Here is a 21,652-nt window from a genome sequence, read left to right as displayed (position 1 = left end):
CTTCCCCAAGCACTGAAACCACACCCACCCAACTCCTGAACATTTGATGGGATGGCAGGGTGCACTTTACACTGCTCTGGAGTATTTTTTAAAGTATCTTAGGGTATGTCTACACTGCAATTGGATTCCCATGGCTGGCCTGTGCTAAATGACTCAGGCTCGTGGGGCTGTTTAGTTGTAGTGTAGACATTTGAGCTCAGGCTGGAGCCTGGCCATGGGACCTTGCAAGGTGGAAGGGTACAAGAGCTCGGGCTGCAGCTCGAATCCGAATGTCTGCACTGCAATTAAACAGCCCCGCGAGCCCGGGTCCATTGGCACAGGCCAGTTTTAATTGCAGCGTAGACATGCCCTCAGTTATTGGGAACAGCTGTCCTTTGTTGACATCTTTATTTTACTTACTATGAACCAAGAGTGGATGTAATCTCCCCATTCAATGGCTGCACTTAACTAAACTCTTCTTATTGTAGTCAAGAGGGGCACCGACCACCTGCGACCACAACACCCCTAATCCTGGCCTGCAGAGGAGGCCTGAAGATGGGGAGGGAGGTGTTGGAGTGTGAGCCTGGTCCACACTCAACCTGTAGTGGCGGTCCTGGGGGGATGGGCTTGGCTCCCTGTTCTGGGTGTTGCAATGGGGTGGCCAGGGTTGCAGCACCACTCAGGTTTGCGGCATTAGTGGGGGGTTCATGATTTCTGTGGGTAAAATTGACTCCATGAACCCCCACTAAAATTGCCACTGCTATGAAATCATAATGATTAAAGAATATAGCTCTATTATGAACATTTCCTATGGAATTCTTTGGCAATCTTATGAAGGAGTAACTTAGCATCCTCACCCGGATAGGTGCTGATGGTGTTGATGTGCGTAGTTCTGATGACCCCTACTCGAGTCCCACGGTTGTTCTTCATGCACATGCAGATACAGATGGCGATGCCGGCAATCACTCCCATTATAAATACGATACCAAATACAATCCCTGCTATTGCTGTGCCTCTGCAATGTAAGAGGAAATATGCAGTCAGCTTCAGCCAAAGGCAGTTTAAAGAAAGAAATCCTTTCCTCTTCAGCGTTCCTCATTTTAAACAAAAATGCGTATTGATTATTGGAAATACCACAGAAATCAACCCATCACAGCATCTAAACAAACATGAAGATCCCAGACACACACAAAATGAGACAGTTAATTCAAAGTCACCTAGAACATTGAGCCAGGTCATTCTCCTGATTTACTGTATGTTAAATTGTCTCATTCCAGGGCAGGCATAAATGACTTTTAAATATTGTGCAGGACAGTTTCTCCTCCACCCCATTATGCAGTTGTTCCCCTAGAAGGAAAATCACTATTCTTTTCTCTTTAGAAAAAGGTCAATTTCCCATAATAATTCCAAGGGCATCCCAAGGTGCTGGCATGGAATGTTTCCATCTGCATTGTTCTGGTCTTTGCTATATTTTGGGTCAGAACGTTTTTTTAGTACCCAGAATTGTGTACCTGTCCAACTCCAGATTTAGGAGAATCTTCTCTATTGTGAATAATAAGAAGCAAATTCAATTTGGTCATTCTTTCCCACATCTTCTGGTGCATCCAGCATGTATACTTGCACAATGATAAAAACAAAACAAAACAGTCATAGGGGCTCAATTTACCCGTTACCTTTCCCCCCAAAGTGATTAATCAGACTGTAGTTCCAAACCATTTGGAAGAAGGAAGCCCTGTTGCACTTACACTTTGGGTCAAAATTCTTCTTTTAGGTATACATGAAGAGCTCCTGATATTGAGGACCAACATTAGCCCTTATGATACACCCTAGGCTCGCTCAGTCTTGTTATTCTGCGCAGTCAGTGAAGCATGCACAATGTGCGAGATAGGCATTGATAGTCGTGACTTTTACAAAGAGAAAATGCAGTTTACTGAATATTTTTATTCTGTGCATCATTTTACTTTCAAACCAGGATTCTACATAGCAACCTTGTGGATACTGTTATGTATATTTTATGTCTTCTAATTTGATACTTTGTTCAATAACAAATAAGCTACAATAGGATATCTTGCAATGCAGAAAATAAAGCATTGCGAAAAACTGAAAGTTATAAATAAAACAGGGTTTATAATGTGTTGGTTTTCATATACAAGTGTCAGCCCTGGAATGCATTTCAAAATGCTGAGTGCCCAGCTGCTTCAGTTGAAGTCAATGGTAACTGCAAGAGCCCAACACTTCTGAAAATCAGACCATTTATTCAGGTGTCTACATATGGATCCAGGGGCCTCTCTAGATCCACAAAAGGGACTTAGGCTCAGTGTTTTGTGCCCAAGTGAGGCATCTAGGCTCTTTATACAGTAAAGAGGGAGACTCAGGTGCCTAAGAATGGGATTCACAGAGGCCATCACACTGAAGAGCTACCTAGGCTAGCCAGAAGGAAATGTTTATGCCCTCAAAGGGAGTTAGAAGCCTGACTCCCATCAGGATTCACAGCTGTGAACCCTCTCCTGATGGTAGGCACCTAAGCCAGCCCTTTTTTGCAAAGAACAGTGGTGGTGGCACCTCCTTATAGCCAATAGCCCAGCATTTAGAGTGCTTGCTCAGGATGTGGAAACCCAGATTCAAGTCCCCACTCTGCCTGTCTTGAAAGCAGGCCTCCCACATTGCAGGTGTGTCATAGCTATCAGACAGTGGGCTATTCTGGGGTGGGTCTCTCTCAATCTCTCCTGTTGAAGCTATTCCACTTTTTTATAAAACATTTGTATGGTTATTAGAGCAGACTAGAATTGGGGTCTCCCAGGACAGTGCCCTAACCACTGGGCTAAAGAGTCATTCTCACTGGCCCAATGCATATATAAAGTATTTTATAAAACACTAAGATAAGGGCACTCACCTGGGATGTGGGAGACCCTGGGTTCAAGTACCTGTTCTGAATTACTCAGAGGGGGGATTTAAACCTCAATTTCTCATGCTCTAACAATTGGACTACTGGGCATAATGGGCACAGCGGCAACTCCTTGTTCTGTAGGGGGCCCAATCCTGTAGACAGCCCCCAGGAACCTCTGCCAGAGCAGGCCCTGCAGTTGAGATAGGCAGGGAATTGCCTAGTTTGAGAATCCTGCCAGGGTTTAGAGCTCAGTGGTATCAGGAATTAGGTGGCTTTGTGCATGCCCACCAACAGAAATGTAGAGGTCTTTACTGGTGGAAACGTAGACACCTAAGGACCTTATTCACCTACAGGGTTAGGCAGCAGCTGTGCAGGGGTTCTGAGGGTTTACATTGTTGATTTAGGTGTCTAAAGGTGCTTAAATCTCTTTATAGGTCTAACCCTCAGTGTTCACCAACAGGCATTAAGTGTTTCACATTTCTAGGCTTGGGTCAAAGTGTGGGACATGGGAAGCCCCTCATTTGTAACATAACAGAATGTTGCAACATTAGACTATGTGACTGAGATCTTCCAGTTATCAAGTTCATCCAGTTCTCTCTGGGACCAAGTTAGCCACATTTGGAACAATGGGCGTATTAAAAAAAAAAAAAAGTTAAATTCTGAAAAGGCTTTGTGAGATATTCTTTCATTTCCAAAGAGTCTTCTTATGACACTACCAAAAAATAAGACAAAACAAAAACCAAAGGCATAATGAAAGCTCCATTTATTATAAACAACTGCAGTACTATGAATGCTTCCATTATATCCATTAAATGGATGAATCATTGTGACCTTCCCCTAGAGTGCAATATCAGAAAATCATACAGAAAATTGTTGTGCTTAAACTATCTCCTACGTGAAAGAAACAGAACCTGAAACCAAACATCCCTGGACGGCTGGCTATAATTTTAGTGTTTTATTTTTCCTTTGTATACGTAAAGCAGGTCTCCCACATTAACTGTTCGACAGTAATGTTCCAAATATGCAAATCTACTCTGCCCCACTCATTCACTCAAGCTCTTGAGATTAAAACAATTCACTATTTTTTCATTATTATTACAACCTACAAACTGAGGGGAATTCAAACCACAGTTAAAAGAATAAAGGCCAACCCTACCCTCCATCCGCACTCTCCCTCCCCCTCAAAAAACCCAATCTCAAAACCAAACAGCACCAACCACTTCTCTGGAAACAGTGACTGACCTAAAAATGCAACAATATAAATACAGTGGGGCCAGATTCTGCACTCCTTATGCCGAGTTAATACTTTACAACAGGCATAGACTTGAAATCAATGGAACTACTCATGGAGTAAGGTACTACTCAATGTAAATGTGGCAAAATATGTCCAAATACCTGGATGAGGAGCAGCGGGGCTCCTGGGGTTATTTAAAGGGCTGGGGCTCCCGCTGTCTCTACTGCCCTGGGCCCGTTAAATAGCCACCAGAGCCCTGGAGTAGCAGCGGGGCTCTGGGGGCTATTTAAAGGGCCCGGGGCTACCGCTGCCTCTACCCCCCCGGCCCTTTAAACTGCTGCCGGAGCCCCGCCGCCGCTGCTACCCCAGGGATCCGGTGGCTATTTAAAGGGCCCAGGGCGGTAGAGGCAGGGGAGCCCCGGGCCCTTTAAATAGCCCCCGGAGCCCTGCGGCAGCAGCAGCAGCTGGGGGCTCCGGCAGCGGTTTAAAGGGCTTGGGGCGGTAGCAGCGGCTGAGCCCTGGGCCCTTTAAACTGCTGCCGGAGCCCCCGCTGCTCCCCGGCGGGGGAGAGGGAGGGCACTTACTGGTACAGGGCAGGCCGGGGCTGGCTCCGACCCCCCCATCCCCACTCCTTCCGCCTGAGGCCCCGCCCCTTCCGGGGGCCAGAGCCGGCCCCAGCCCAGCCCCGTACTGGTAAGTCCCTATTTCTACTTTCACCCCTGCTAACCATTTTTGTTTCTATTTATGAAGTCAGATTTTGCATTAACGTGGTCTTTAGAGGCTAGCTTTTAGACAGTTTGTTAGTGACAGCATGAGACATGGAGAAGGAGCTGCCTACACTCAAATGGCTTCTCTGTTCAAGTAGGGGCTGATCCAAAGCCCGCTGAATCAGACCCACGGGTCATGCATTTTACATTATTATGTGAGCCAAGTACTGCATTTGTTAAAAAAAAAAAAAAAAAGAAGAAGATTAAGAGGATTTTGAAGAGAGTGTTACAGCATTAAAGTGCTATCTGCTAATCAGCTGAACAGTCAGAACACGCTATTAAGAGGTGCTGGGCCCCCATAGCTCCCACTGACTTCAGCTGGAGCTATGAGTGCTCTGCACTTCTGAAAATCAGGCTCCAAAAGGCTAAAACTCTCAGAATCAAGTCCTGACATGACTAGTGTGTTGGAATGACTGTTCTGTGGATATGATGTAAAAATAAACACTTGTTCACTTTGTGGATAACCTTTGGTATGGCTACAATGTATAAAGCAAAATCATAAATATATTTATTTACCCTTCTGACATGGCCAAATGCTATTTTCATGATCCTGTTCAATTAAATACCCTATAAAGAAATTGAATCAACTTTTATATTATAAAATGCATGCTCTTTCTCTCTCTCTCTTTCACTCAGTATTAAGAGGATACAGATGACATTTTTCATGCTATCACCACTGCAAGTTTCATCAAGGGGGAGTGTCTTTAGAGAAAAAGGACAGCAAAGCAAAGGAAGACCTAGAAACTGCACAGCAGAATCACATAGCAACTAGGAAGATTTGAAGGAAAGAGAAAACTTTGAAGTACAACAGTTTAAAGGAAACCTTATGCAAGGTCCTTCATAGAAAAGATATGCCTAGAGGGGAAAAAAAATAGCCTTAGAAATAGCGACGGAAAAAGAGTATACAGAAATGTAAAGGGGGAGAAGAAAAGATTTTTTTTTTTTGTAAAAAAGAAATTCCAAAGGACATCCTTGGGGGTAACAATAAAATATTCAAAAGACAAGTTTCCTTTCCCCATCACTAACAACACATTTATATTTTACCAGTCAACATTTCTGCTGGTGCAAGGCCCACAGAATCTTTTCAGATCTTCTGCTGGGCTGTACAGGGAGGCTGCCAGTAAACAGTGATCCAAGAAGCCTCTGAACCTCACATTCACCACATAGGAGGTCTCGCTAACTACCCTACATAGGCTGTCACAGAGGGTGTTAATGGGTGGATGAGAGGGAGAATGACCACAGAACTGGCTACTATGTGAATGCAATGGCCTTAATGCCCTGCACAAATGGCAGAGGGGCAGCAGCTACTACTCTAACTCACTGCTGCGTAAACAGGGGGGAGGGCACAAGAGGTTCTCGGGGGGGGGGTCGGGGAGGAGATGAAGAAACTGGGATCCCCTGGGTCCCTCAGGAGCTGCTGCCATAATAACGGGAGTGGGATAAAAAAAATAATTGGGTATTGCGGGATGGGAGTGGGTTTAAAAAAAAATTGTCCTCCCACATTGCAAACAACATGAATGCCCCAGCCAGCAGCTGCCACTCTCTGGCAGCCCAACGCTGAAGGCAGCGCCGCCACCAGCAACAGCATTGTCCCCCATTACTACTGCGTTGTTACTGGTGGTGGCGCTGCCTTCATTGCTGGGCAGCTGGAGCGCGGCAGCTTCTGGCCGGGGTATTGCCACTCTCATGTCTGCGCTGGTGCATTAAATTCTGAGAATGGTAAGGGGGGAATGACTGGAAAAGTTTGGGCACCACTGCTCTAACTCGCAGGCTAGAGTAGTGACTACTGAGGACAGGACAGTACTACAGGTCCACACCCATATTCTACATTGAGGGGGGTAGATTTCACCTACTTGACTTCGTTCCCCTGCAGAAGCTTGATAACTTGGGATTTATGCTAATGAAGTGAATTTCAACCTTGATTAATGAAAAATACTATATTTCCAGTGACATCTACTTTGCACTGTGGCTTGTGTGCCTCTGAAGCATAAAATGCAGATGATCCATAGCTTAGATTTGCTTCAGAGTAATTGTGCCTATTGAACACCCCTCCCTACTTGAACATGCAAAACAATGTAGAAGTTTTCCTGAAATTTAAAGAGCTAATCTGCACAGAGTTTTTCTACTGCTATGTAGTTGGGATTTAGCCAGGCTGGCTTCAGACCCATTCGCTGCCTCACTTTCTGCCTCTCGGACTCCCCAATCACTCAATATAGGATATCATGCATCAAATAACACCCCATCCGGAGGGGGGGGTCTGGTTTATTGATGCAAAGTTCAAAAGAAAATACAAGAAATTCCACCGTCTTCCCAGCTGTCCCACAGCCCTTACTTAGTGGATGATTCTTAGTCCTGTCCCTGCTGAGACTTTGCTCCAGCAGGCTTACTCCCTGCACTCAAACCTTCCTAGCCGGCTGCTGCTCTCTGCAGAATTGCACTTACCAGTCTCTCTACCTGGGACCTAAGAAAGGGCTTTCTACGTGAAGCAGCTCATGCAGCCATCTCAGCTCCTTTAAATCTTTCCCTGACCTCAGGCTGCCCTTATATTTCCCAGCAGGCCTGCTTCTGAGTCACATGCTCCCATCCCTTGCCACCTGGACTTATTCCCTTCACCTGGGGAGATGGGCTGAGCCCAATACTCTTAAAGGGTCAGCTCACTATGTGACATACATGGTTATATCAGTTTAGAACACAATATATAGTTAAAGTAGTATAAGCCTCTAGTATGGACAAAGTTATACGAGCATAAAAGTCCTTATATTGGGGTAGTTTACTCTGGGAAATTTACAGAAATCCAGCCTAACAGGGTGCAAGAAATATTGTTCTTAAAAGACATATGATGGCCAGTATCCTCATTGTATTTTACTATGTTTCGGTACAGTAAGGGGGTACTCTTTTCACAATCCTCATTTCATGCATCTGATCTATCAAGTCTCAATTTTCTGTACTTTTTTAGTTCTCCAGTTAATTTGTTGCCAGTTGTTGGCACCAGTGGTTTGCTGGCTTTGAATTTTTGTAAATACTGTACATCAATAATGGTACATGTAACACAAATTTTGGAATACTACTACTAGCACTAATATATCTCTTAAAGGATTTTCCCTAGTGTGTTAAAAAATGAAGCTACAGGATTTAAAAAAGTCATTCTCTGAGATGCTATTATAAAAAATAATATTCTATGCTCTTTGATCCTCTGTTCCAGCATATGGTATGTTTGAAAAATGAACTCTTTGGATCTTTAATTAAGTCTGATTTTGCTGTGTTTATATAGGCAGAACTTCCACTGAATTTACTGGGACTAACATGCATGTAAGGTCTGCAGCAAAGCTCCAGCAGGCTCATGTGCACTTTTTCCTCACACACAGAGGGCAGATTCATGCCTTCTGGACTGTTCAAAGTGCAACCCCCCTCCATCCTAGCAGGGGCAGCTGTACCTGAAGGGGATTTACCTCCCCATGGAGGGCAGACTACTCTATTATTACTCACCTGCAGGGATTTTGCCAGGGAGGGAAGTTTTAATTTATGGCTGGGACACTACAGGACAGCGGTTCTCAAACTTTTGTACTGGTGACCCCTTTCACACAGCAAGCCTCTGAGTGTGACCCCCCCCATAAATTAAAAACACTTTTTTATATATTTAACACCATTATAAATGCTGGAGGCAAAGCAGGGTTTGGGGTGGAGGCTGACAGCTTGTGACCCCCCATGTAATAACCTCACGACCCCCGACCCCTGCTATAGGAGTTCCATTGGCGAAGCTTACGTTAGACTGATTGATTCAGTACATCCTCTGGCTTCCCAGGGCTCGTTGCTTCTGGGCAGACTTTCCACTACAATGTGATCATAACCCTGGAACACCTTAATAGAAGCCTTTGTAACCTGGGCTGCATAAAGTCAGAAAACTGCCAAACCTATGACTCAGTGAAATTGTTTGGCTAGCTAATACCCAGTTGCAGGGCCAAAATCCATGTGCTGTTTATGTAAAACCCTGATATGGGCTATGTCAGCTCTTTTTACAGGCCCAAAGTCCAGAGTTTGGTCAAGAGGCCAGAGGCTCAGTAAACAGTAAACAATCTTAGCTAAAAGAAACAGAACAAACAAGAGACAACCTTGCTTTTTACTAAAATAAGGTTGGTCAGCAAAATGCCAGATGGGGAGCAATAATTGGCACTTTTATCTGAAGCTGCAAACAGACCAAAGGAATGAAAGGAGCCCATTATGTTTGTGTCCACTCCTCTGGCAGAGGAGGTAGCCATGCTCTCCCCACACACCAAACTTGAGTTTATGGAAGAGGTTCAAACATGTCAGTATGAAATATGACACCCTCCTCCTGCTTCTCACAGATACTAATGTCCGCCTTTAGAAACACAAATGAAACAATCTGTTGCCATATACTTTTCAAATGTCTTTTTGTTTTAATCCCCAGGTAGGTACCAGTTGGACAATCAGAAGGGCTACCTCATTCCTGTGGACCCCAAATCAAAATTCAACATATATATTTTATACTAATACACTTTATACATTGTTTAAAGAAAAACAGCTGTGTACTACTAATTGTATGTTACTTGTTAACCTGAAACCATGGGTGGAGACATTATGTAATCTTTTGACTATTGGCTGCTGTGCTTATCTTGTCTTGCTGCTAGACCTATTCAGGGGCTCGGGACCACCCACCCCGTCACTTCCCTCCGCCCATGAAAAATCCATATAATCCTTTGTAATCAATTGTTTGGTAGTGTCTCTGAGCCTAATAAGCAAAGTGACACTCCGCCAGCACTGTGCATAATAAACCCACATGTTTGATTCTACAAGGTGTCCATTTTGTTCCTTCACCAGTGTTTAATGTAATAAGTGGCATAGAGAATAGCAACTGAAGTAGGACTGGTTTTGCCTTTGAGGCCTTATTCTGCAGTCTTTACTTAGGCAAAACTCCTACTCACTTCCTTATTTTTATATTTTAAAACATAATTTGTATATATAGGATTCTCTTTTCCCCACTTGAACTGGGTATAAACGGTATACAGGATATATCCCCTGTATAAGAGGATTCCCCATTCAGCACAGAACTGGTGGAATGGTACTATGTCAACCCAACCCCAGGTGGGCATTGGACAGCGCATTCAGGCTATTCTTCTTGGCTGTCCATGGCTACTAAGGGGCTATGGAGTGTATAGGGATAAATGAGAGTACCCCTGAGGCCGCTCTAATTTACTCCAAGTGTCTGGCAGTCCCCCTTGTGGCTCTGAGAATACAGGGAATGCAAAAATGGCTGAAAGTCACTTTTGCCCCTTCTTCCATTTCTGTGCCCAGTACAGAATCAGAGCAACTCAGAATCAGGCCTAGCGCCCAGTCCAGCTGGTACTCTATACATGGAATTCCTTTTTTAAACTAAAATTCCCCAAGCAAGCACCTGAAGGTAATACTATTTTCAACAAGCAATTACTAATTTAAAGATCGGCACACTAATCAATCTTTTAAAAGTACACCAACAGCTACTTTAGGATTTCAACTATTACTTCATTAATTCTGTTTTACTGAGATCAGATCATGTATCTAAATATGCTGCTGATGTTTGATTCTGTCCAAATTGATTTTTTCCCTCTTTGATACTGACAAGGTGAGGTTTTTTTTTTAAACAGTTCAGCCCACAAAGTGCCTTGAGAAGTATAAGCACTGTGAAAAAGCAAAAGTACAGCCCTTTGGGCATACAGTACACTGCAAACCCTAACCTTCATTCCCCCTTCTCTGCTGGCAGCTCAGGACAGACATAACACTACACGGGATTAAGAACAATATCTTTTGTCTTTTCATATTTTCGATGCATGAACAGTAGGTTACAGCCTACAAGTTTGTTACAAAGTTGCACGTCCAGTGAAGTGTAGTCAGGCATATTTAAATAGGACCTGAGAGGAAATCATATACACTGCAACATAACAGGATACATAATTACAGTTTGTTCTGGTTTCTGTGTAATCCTTGGATGGACTTTTCAGACAAGTTATCTTTCCAGAAACATCTGAACACAGTGTACTTACTTTCTTTATGCACATCCGCACACTCCTCTCCCTGGCGCCTAACCTGAGTAGTTTGTCTGGGCAGTGGAGAACTCAGCCGTGGGATATAAGAATGGAATGTTACAGAGTGGCAACAGAGTGCTCCAAATAAGCTACACTGGAGAAGTCTGTAAGATCCAGGTGCCCACCCCCAATAGGGAGAAAGAGCCAAATGATTTATATAGTTGTGGATCCTCTAGCCTGTTCCAAAATCCCCTCACCTGACAACAGCGAGCCCCCGGGATGCTTGAAAAACACCATGAAGGGGATGCATGCTCCCTCCCTTCCCCATCCACTGAACAATAGAGAAGCATCTCAGTTCCTCTACAACTCTGCCCTCTGCACCCACAGAGGACGATGCAGGATGTCCCGCTCAGCGCATTCAGGACACACACGGAAAGGCCTTTCTGTCGATTTTATTTCTTGTAACAAAACAGGAAATGAATTTAGTTCTTGTGGAAACTGCTGAAGTGACCTTGGAACTGAAGTCATCTCTCAGTAGAACAGTACAGCGTGTCAGTGCATGCATGCCCCCAGCTTCCCAGCATCATGCCTCAGCTATGGAATCACCTCCAGGGTACAAAGATCATTGTAGTTTGAAAACCACATCCATTCAGTCTTGGACTTTCTGTCCTGACTGCAACTCTGGTGCAGAAAAGCACCTGACATCCCTAAATCATTTCACATAGGATAACATTATCATCAGTTTGTACTACAGTAGTGCTTAGGTGTCCCAGTCAAGGATCAGGGCACCAGTGAGCAAGTCCCAAGAAGAAGGTCGCTGTCCTGAAGAGCTCATCAGTAGGTTTATGACACCGCATGAAAGGCAGATAACACAGATAAGGGGGCGGGGATCAGGGAGGTTGGGAGGACAACAGAACAGTAAAATTAGCATGTTTTGCAGAATAGGAAATGGTTTCAGGCTATAACCTGATAATAGTAAGCAACTAAATTTTGATCAGTCTAGATCTGTTCTGTGTTTGAACTTGAATTTTAAAAGTGAAGAGATCCAGATCATGGCTTTTAAACCCTGAGGCAATCAGTCCGATAGTAAAGAAATTAAATGTTTTTACTGCCATTTGAAAAACTGTCAATACATTTAACTTAAAACAAAAGTGATACAGAAAAATGCTATTAACGCTGCAATATCAGAAATGATAGCTTTTCTACTTTTTATTTTAAAGTATTTTGATCAGGACAGTGCCCCAAGCTTCCAGTTATTGACTTTGCCCTCCTACTTGTTTGAGCTAGGTGCTACAAAGGTATTTGAACCCCAGCCCCTCAGTTTAGTTTGATGTGCCTTTTCTCTCTCTATTTTCTATTCTTTACTCCGTCCCACCCCTCCCCAGTCCTCCTGTTGCAATCTCATGAAATTAGAGTTTTCCAGGAGCTGCCTGGAAAGGAAATAGAACCTGTAATGGAATTTCCACTTTTGGAAATGTTCCACATTGTTGAGCTTGCTCAGAGGCCTTGATCAGTGACCCAGACATTGTATCTATAGCTGGGAGGGTGACAGTGTTGCACTTAGTGTAATCACATTTGTCTTGTTTTACATGATGCTCTTTTTGTTGCTTTTGGTCCTTGGTATTACTGGTCCCACACTACTGTTAAAAAGCACCTTCTGAGTCAGAAGCCAGGAAAGCGATGGGAGCACAACAAAAAAGGAGCAACATCTCTAACAGCCGAGGAAGGGAGTTGAGCTCCTTCCAAACCCCCAGCCAAAGAAAAGCGGGGAGGACAGATTGGCATGTAATGCTTCCAATAAAATTGCTACCACTCGATAGAACTCTAGTAATAACCCACTTTTGACATGAGCTTGGTTAGGTAGGTTTAAGTGCCTCCCAGAATGCTCTGACTAGTGTTTGTTTGGTAAATGTTTGAAGTCCTGTTTATTTACATCAGCTTCTGAAAACATTTGGCTTCACATATTTCCACCAGCTCATTTCTAGAGCTATGTCAGATTCTGTGTTTTTGCTTCACAGGGTTTGTTTGAACATTTTATTTGCTTTTCAATTTGCAACCTTCATTTACACTTTTGAACTTGGTATTTGGAGGAATCCAAAACCTCAGATCAAAACCCACCAAGTTTCACTTAAGTTTGCATCCACAGTGGACGTGCCATAGCTTCAATGCCAAATCAAATCAGGTCAGGTCAGGTGAATGTGAGAGGTTCATGGTCCTCCTGAGGCTTTCAATGAACCTGTTCCATGTTTCAAGTTTGTAACAAACCCCTAAATCAGGCAAGTTTTTTATGATTTTAGATTTCACTGAGAACATCACACATAGATCTGATCATTATCTGCAATGTTACCCACATGAGTAAGCATTAATTAAAGAGGTGGCAAGACTAGGCCCTTAAGTACAGCCCTGTGAGGCAGAGGAGCACAAGCTTGTGGGGAGAATATTAAGTGGATGAGTGACATGGAAGGTGGCATTTTATCAGTGTAATCAATAAAACTTCCATAATGCTGAGGTCAGAGACCTGGCAGTTGCTGATGCACAGTGCGAACTGGGTTCAGATATGCTTTATCTGTGGCAGTATATGCCTGAGACTGCACAGACAAGGATGCCTCACTCAGTCCTGGAACACATCCAGTTTATGGCTGTCTTCTGCACTAGTGTGCTGAGGCAAACAGGAATGTTACAAACCCGTGTGTTGCTGAGAACTGTTGCAAGTACTAGATCAGGGTGGGCCACATCTAGGTATGGAAATTGTATGGCGGGCCATGAATGCTCACGAAACTGGGGGTTGAGGTGCGGGGGAGGGTGAGGGCTCTGGGCGGGGGTGTGGGCTCTGGGGTGTGGCTGGGGATGAGGGGTTGGAGGCGCAGGAGGGTGCTCCGGGCTGGGACCGAGGGGTTCAGAGCGGGGAGGGGGATCAGGGCGCAGGCTCCGGGCGGCGCTTACCTCAAGGAGCTCCCAGAAGCAGCAGCATGTCCCTCTTCCAGCTCCTACACGGCGATGCGGCCAGGCGGCTCCGCGTCCTGTCCCGTCCGCAGGCGCTGCACCTGCAGCTCCCATTGGCCGTGGTTCCCCTCCAATAGGAGCTGTGGGGTTGGCACTTGGGGAAGGGGCAGCGTGCAGAGCCCCTTGGCTGCCTCTGTGCGTAAGAGCCAGAGGGGGGACATGCTGCTGCTTCTGGGAGTCACGCAGCCATGGCACACGTGGAGCGGGGCAAGCCCCCGACCCCGTTCCCTGGCTGGAGCGAGGCAAGCTCCAGACCCCACACCCCAGCAGGAGCTCGAGGGCCGGATTAAAACGTCTAAATCGCCGGATGTGGCCCCCGGGCCATAGTTTGCCACCCCTGTACTAGATAAATCTCTTTCCCACATGCATCCACTCACACACACAGAGGAAGACTACCTGCTCCCTCTCCCAGTGCATTAGAGATAGAACAGCTATTGTTTAGTCTCAAATGTCAAAACACATGGTTGCTTTTCTTTGAGAAGTGTAGTGGTTGAAAGAATTATTAAAACTAAAAACTGAAAACAAAAGGACAAAATAAATGAACAAAAAAATCAAAATAAATGTGTGTTTGTGATTATTATAATTAAAAGGAATAGATTACCAACAATTCAAAGATATCTGGCTGAGTTGGAAAAGTTAAGTACCTAGAAAAGCGGAAGTTAGACCTGGAAATCAAACTTCCTGAAAACGATAAGACACAACTCCAGTTGAGTGGTGTTGTATGTGCATACATATGCAATCACTAATACACCAAGAGAGTCATAAGCCAAAGTGTGGCATACTTCATGTCAGACTATATGCTATTGACTCAAACTATCTTCCACAGCTCTGGAAAGGCTAAGGCCACAGAATAACATTCTTTCCTTCACGGTGGAAACACAAATACTCTAGAAACAGATCCAACAGCTTATATAAAATTGCTAAGGCTTGTTCTCAAATACAAGAATTTTTCTACTGAATATTGTACATTCTCTAAGCGCTCCATTAGTGAATCACTAGAAAGAACTGTATTGCCATCTACTAATGGCTGTCAAAAGAAAATATTAGTCAACAAATGCAAAAATCCAGACGAGCCCTCTGAGGAAAGAAACCCAATTTGCATAGAGGTGCCTTATAAGGAACAAGTTACTCAAACAAATGCTCAAGGAACAAGCATTATATAGTCAAAGAGATCTCCTCTTTTAATAGAGAGCCACAGATACATTGCATTGGAAGAGCCCCAATAACTTTTAATTCTGTTCATATCAATGGACCACGATGACAAGTGGCCACCTAAAGCACAGCAATGACATAATAAGAGCAAAATAAGTTCTACTGATGACATCAATTCTAGTTCTCTTTATATTTCTTGCTGAGAGTGCTTTTATGTTAGCATCACTGACCAGAATTTGATAGAGATTCCTAGAAAACTATAATATAAACAGATGACCACTTTAGTCCCAAACCTGCACCCACTGGAGTTAATGGTAATATTGTCACTTATTTCAGTGGAAACAGGATCTGGCTCTATGGATGAAATTCCCCCCAATACTGAACACTCATGCAAGGCCCACTGCACCACTTCAACAGCATGGTACCTCTTCAGGAGGAGATGATCTTGGAACAGGTAGAGGCACATCCATTGTGTACTGCTGAAGGATAGTCTGTGGCCATGCTTACACTTACCAGAGATCAATACTGTTGCGATCGATGCAATGGGGGTCGATTTAGCGGGTCTACTGAAGACCCGCTATATCGACCACAGAGCGCTCTCCGGTCGACTCCGTTACTCCACCGGAATGAGAAGAGTAAGGTAAGTCGAGAGGAGAGTGTTTCCCGTCAACCCAGAATGGTGTAGACAACACAGTAAGTCGACCTAAACTATGTCGACTCCAGCTACATTATTCACGTTGCTGAAGTAACATAATTTTAGGATGATTTAGCCCCATAGTGTAGTCAAGGCCTGTATCAACTCTGACTGAACCCATTTGCATGCAGGCTATGGTAACTACTCCCGCTTACAATTTCCACAGCCGGCCAACTGGGATGATGGAGTAAATTCCACCTTCTCCAATCCCTGCAGAGTTCACCACACATACAATCTAATCCAAAGACCACTAAAGTCAATGGGACTCTTTCAACTGACTTTAGTGGGCTTTGGACCAGGCCTATGGATGATTAACCCTTGCTTTATTCAGGGAGGTGTGAATTTTGTCCCTTAAGAAAAATTGCTCCGTTAGTCCTTTTTGTGTGTGTGGTACACATAACTGCAAAATAAAAGAATATGTAATACCCAAAGAGAAATCTCTTGAATGAAACACAGATGCAACACTATTTTTACGGAATAGGAAAAAAGCTTTAGACTTTATTTTTGTAACATTTCATTCCCAGAACTTAAGTCATGCCCAAGAAATACAGTTAAGATTTATTAAATTCCAATTCAAATAGGAAGATTTTATTGTCTTTAGGAAAGCTGGAAAATAGAGTAAAAATGAAACAGATGTATTTTTAGAAACTAAATTATCAGAATTATCCCCTGGAATCCATAGTGGGAAATTAAAGCCCCAACTTCATTAATTATTTACACCCTAATTTTTAAAACGAAAATTATATCTTTATATATATTGTCAGAGGAATAAAACAACAGTGAAATATCTTTTAAAAGGCAACGCTATCTGGGATTGTATTTTTTAAGTCTGAATAATTCTATCTGGGCTTTGAATGATCTGGCATAGATTTTTTTCCAAATCTTTCACTAAAAATAAGACACTGAAAATTCAATTCTGTAGCAGAGTGGGGGAAAAACACAAAATAAAAATATTTTCTTCTCTTCTTTCTAATGTACTTTAAAATTCAGCCCACTTACTAATAAATAATAAAATGGGCTTTGAATCTTTCAGCTTCTAAATTAAAGGTGAATCTCTTCAGCATTCCTTTCCTTGTCAAATTTACAACATTGTTTACTTTCTTTACCTTTTCTCTTCCCAGAAGCTGCATGAGCCCTCTGGAGATAACTCGTGTCTTTTATGACTTGTAAGAAGGGCAGGGCCCAATTCTGTTCCACTGAAGACAATGGGAGTTCTGCCAATGACTTCAAGAGAACCAGGACTATCTTCCAAGGCCCTGATCCTGCAAATACCTATACATATGCATAACTTTAAGCATGTGCATATATCTTCTCAGGATTGGGGCCCTATTGTGTAATGTAATAAGCAGAGATCACCAGCAAACTGTGATTAAGGTGATTAGACAAGCACAAGTTAAACATGGCTGTAATATCAGATGTGTACATTATATTTATTAAACATGGAAGTGATTGGTGATGGGAATCAGTTTACATTTCTAAAGAAATAGATTATGAAGGATTAAACAGGAAATTTCTGTTTGCAAAGTTAGTTTTTGTTTTTGTTTTGCTTTGTTTTGTTTCTCTTGTATGTTCCAGAAAGTGCAATAATTAAGGTCATTTTACCCAAAGAAGGTGATGGTGTTGAGGATGCAGAAGGTGCCACTGAACTGTAAAAACCTGTGAACATGATAATTTAAATAATACTGAGCTAGATTCTTCTTTCACCTGAAGGAGTGTTGGAGGTATTGAGGAAGGACAAATTATTAATGAATCAGCCAGAATTCCTCTTAAGGAGTACCAGAGAACACAAACACTGATGTGCTCACAGCACCAGAGTATTTACCCTGGCCAGCATGGAGTAAGGGTGGAAACATGACCCAGCCCCTTCCTGCCCCTTTTCAGGCATCTATGTCCACTGGGGTGCAAGGAAGGAAGAAATACTATGCACCCCTTATACCTATTCTGGCCAGTTCCTATACAGGGTGTGAGATGAGTTCCTTGTATCCCACTTCCCCTTTGCACATCCACTTAGGGGCTGGCCAGAATTTGGCTCATTATTACTAGAAACGTTTCTCCACAATTTTTAGCATAGTCTTACTTATTTTCTTTGCCACTGATAGGCACAGATGCAGGGATAAAACCAGCTCACCTTACTCATGCATGTAAGATGGGAAGGATTTTCCCTACAGACTATAGGGGAAGAGCTATGTAATCTCAGTGGGGTCCCAATTCAGCGAAGTGCTTAGCACATGTTTAACTTTAAGCATATGAGTATTCCCACTGAAATCGACAGAACTACTCAAGTGCTTAAGTGATTTGCTGAATCAGGGCCTGGGTTTTCATCCATTACTTGTTATGTAACTAAAATGTTCCTTTGCCTCATGTTCCCATATCATGCAGGACTTTGGCACTACTAGGCTGCCTTAAAATTATATTATAAAAACATTCTACAATAGCCTCTCAAAAGAATGCACAACACCCAGATTCTCAGTGGAAGAAGATGCTCCCAAACCCTCACCATCACACTCCATCATTTAAAAACAATCTGGAATAAAAAAATATTCCTCGTCCTTAGGTGTTCCTTCTTATACTACGTACTTTACTAAATTAGGCTTCTGTAACAGCACTGGAACATTACTACTTTGCAAAACAATGATGATATCCACAAGCCAGAGAGGCTCATTTCTATGCAAATGGCCCTAGTAATAAAAAACAGAAATATTGAAAAATTGAGCTATATTGGCAGAATGGTCTGTAAACAGAATTTTTTTTCAAACTTCTCCTTTAGGCTTTAAGTATTTCCTTTATGTCATAGCCCAGGGGTAGGCAACCTATGGCATGCATGCAGAAGGCGGCACGCAAGCTGATTTTCAGTGGCACTCACACTGCTCGGCTCCTGGCCACCGGTCTGGCGGGGCTCTGCATTTTAATTTATTTATTTACTTTACATATAACAATGGTTTAGTTATGTATTATAGACTTATAGAAAGAGACCTTCTAAAAACGTTAAAATGTATTACTGGCACGCAAAACCTTAAATTAGAGTGAATAAATGAAGACTCAGCACACCACTTCTGAAAGGTTGCCAACCCCTGTCATAGCCTATTACTAATGTACACTTTACATGATTTTTATAGTAGTGTGAAGGAAGTGACTGAATACTATAATAATATGGCTTACAAAATATTCAAAAGCAAAATACTGCAAGACCACATATTGATGTTGTTTTCACTGTGGTGTACCCTCATAGGGCCATTTTATTTTAAATGTCACACTCCAAGATAGCCACTTGAGACATATGTCTCAGTGTCTCATGATATAGCTCCTGGGTAGAGCAGTGTATGTGTCACAATAGCACATCATTGTAAAAGAAAACATTTCTCATGAAAAAAAGGGCCAAATTCTGTCCTTTGATGTGTGTGAACAATTACCCCCACAGGAGTTCTGCACATGAATCTGGGGTAGAATTTTTCTCAAAGAATTGACTAAAATATTCAAAAGGAATGTTTAAAAATATATAAGCAGAAGTACGTTGCCATGCACTACATCAGTGGCTTTCAACCTTTCCAGACTACTGTATCCCTTTCAGGAGTCTGATTTGTCTTTCATACTTGCAAATTCCATGTCACTTAAAAATGACTTGCTTACAAAATCAGACATAAAAATACAAAAGCAACATAGCCCACTGTTACTGAAAAATTGCTCACTTTCTCATTTTTACCTTATAATTATAAAATAAATCAATTGGAATATAAATATTGTACTTACATTACAGTGTATAGTAGTATATAGAGCAGTATAAACAAGTGATTGTATGAAATTTTAGTTGTACTGACTTCGCTAGTGCTTTTTATGGAGCCTGTTGTAAAACTATGCAAATATCTAGATGAGTTGATGTACCCCGTGGAAGACCTCTGCATACCCCCAAGAGTACGTGTACCCCTAGTTGAGAACAACTGGACTACATCACCAAGGAAGGGACTAAAGCAATTATTGCACATTTTATGTTAGACAGGCATATAGGGCTAATTTACAGAAAGGGGCCAAACATGCTTCACCAAAACTGGCACACTACAGTATTGGTAGAGCAAACTTTACAAAAAATGTATGTGGTTACTCTCAATTCAAAATCTACACACAGCAGGTAAAAAGATGCTGCACAGATTTCAAAAGAAATCACACCTTGTGCCAAAACAGACCTCCCCCCGCAAATCTTTGGAGCAAGTGTGTTGGGTGAGTGGAAGAGAAGACAACCTAGGTTTTAACTGATGAATAGTATTCAAAAAATAGGTCACCTCTACTCTTTCTGCAGCATGTTGTATGGGAGCTTAGTATTGGGAGCTCTCGGGGATATAATTATACTCAACACACTGACTACTCACACAGAACAAACTTGTGTTCTAACAGCTGATATTTTCATGGCTGTAGGCCACATTCATCACTGAAGTGAGCTGGTAAAGCTCCGTTGCCTCCAATGGAGTTACATCTACTGATGCCAGTGATAAATTTGGCCTGAGGGGATTGATAAAATGTTGAGTACCAGAACTGTGCCTTAAGTACACTCCAATGTAATTAACTAACTACAGGGGAAATGTTCAAAGGCACAAAGGAGAATCAGGTGCCCAACTCCTGGGAAGGCAAATGAGTGAGAGAGGAAAAAAGAAGAGGAGTGAAAGAAAGTCAAGAAGGAACAGAAGGAAGAGTTGGAACGAAAGAATGGGAATCAAGAAGCAAGTCAAAGAAAAAGGAAGAAAAAGTAGAAAAGTAGAGTGTTAGAAGAAAAAACTGAATTGGGCACCTAATCAGGGCTGGCTCCAGGGTTTTTGCCGCCCCAAGCAGCTCGCCCCTCCCCCCCAACAAAAAGCCACGATCGCGATCTGCGGCACTTCAGCGGGAGGTCCTTCGCTCCGAGCTGGAGTGACAGACCCACAGCCGAATTGCCGCAGAAGAGCCGGACGTGCCGCCCCTCTCCGGTGTGGCCGCCCCAAGCACCTGCTTGGTAAGCTGGTGCCTGGAGCCAGCCCTGCACCTAATTCTCCTTTGTGCCTTTGAAAATCTCTTCTATTCCTTTCAAGCTCATAGATGCTATTTTTCCTCACATGAGCTGTGTTTTAGAGTGCCTAAAGCCCTGATTCAGCAAAGCACCTCTGCATGTACTTGAGGCACGTGGTTAAATGTGTTTATTGAGTTGAGGTCCAATTTCTTAAATGAAACGAGGAAAGAGGTAATATAAAGGTTAGTGGCTATATGTTGGACTTGTGGGAAGGAAGGAAATCCACTGCACCCAATGTATCGTATTGATCTAAAACACAGAAAACGTTGGGAAGGGATTAGAAAAATTAATATGGCTTTAAATGGTGACAACTCAGATAACCGTAGGATCTTCACTCTGGAAGATCTAAGGCCCAGTACCAATCCTAGTGAAGTCAATAACAAAGCTCATAAGTTTCTATAGGAGCAAGATTGGGCATTTTACAACATCTCAGAGGTCTGACTAATCTTCAAAAGCAAAGCACCCACAATTGGTAAAAGAGAAATGTAAAGAAACTGGAAGAAAGCAGACAAGCTAAATACTAGTGAGTGGGGCTAATGAATTGAGAGAAGTGGAGATCATGGGAACAATTTTACATGCTATTTATGATTATTGATATTTATGAAAAATATGGTTCTGATTTTTAAAACTTTACAATGGATCATTTATATACCATTTTTTCTGTTTCACTATTTCATGATTGATTGACTCATGTTTGGCTGAGTGAAGTGAGACTTAAAACTAACTCAGTGGCATTCTCTGTGTGTCTGTAATGTGACAATATTTAAAGATCAATCTGATCAATGACAAAATTTCAGGGAATGGTCTCAGCATCAGTGAGATGCTGAGACCTACTGATTTTTTTTTCTGATCTGAAATTCAATGTCACTACTAATGTGAGTAAAGTT

At 42.7% G+C, this 21,652-nt stretch overlaps 1 protein-coding gene across 1 annotated transcript in view; it reads right to left on the bottom strand.

Annotated features, from left to right (window-relative positions):
- Positions 1-21,652, bottom strand: part of LOC113406617 (cysteine and tyrosine-rich protein 1-like) — a 69,232-nt gene that overhangs the window by 2,792 nt on the left and 44,788 nt on the right. The window contains exon 3 of the mRNA XM_026652313.1: positions 837-994. Within this exon, the coding sequence (XP_026508098.1) occupies positions 837-994 (158 nt within the window). The remainder of the gene's footprint in view (positions 1-836; positions 995-21,652) is intronic.

Source organism: Terrapene carolina, unplaced genomic scaffold (assembly GCF_002925995.2).
Source record: "Terrapene carolina triunguis isolate 2854851 unplaced genomic scaffold, T_m_triunguis-2.0 Scaffold32, whole genome shotgun sequence".
In the NCBI taxonomy this organism is placed as follows: Eukaryota; Metazoa; Chordata; order Testudines; family Emydidae; genus Terrapene; species Terrapene triunguis.
The sequence above is the reverse complement of the archived record's forward strand: the minus strand, read 5'-3'. Positions and strand labels throughout refer to the sequence as shown.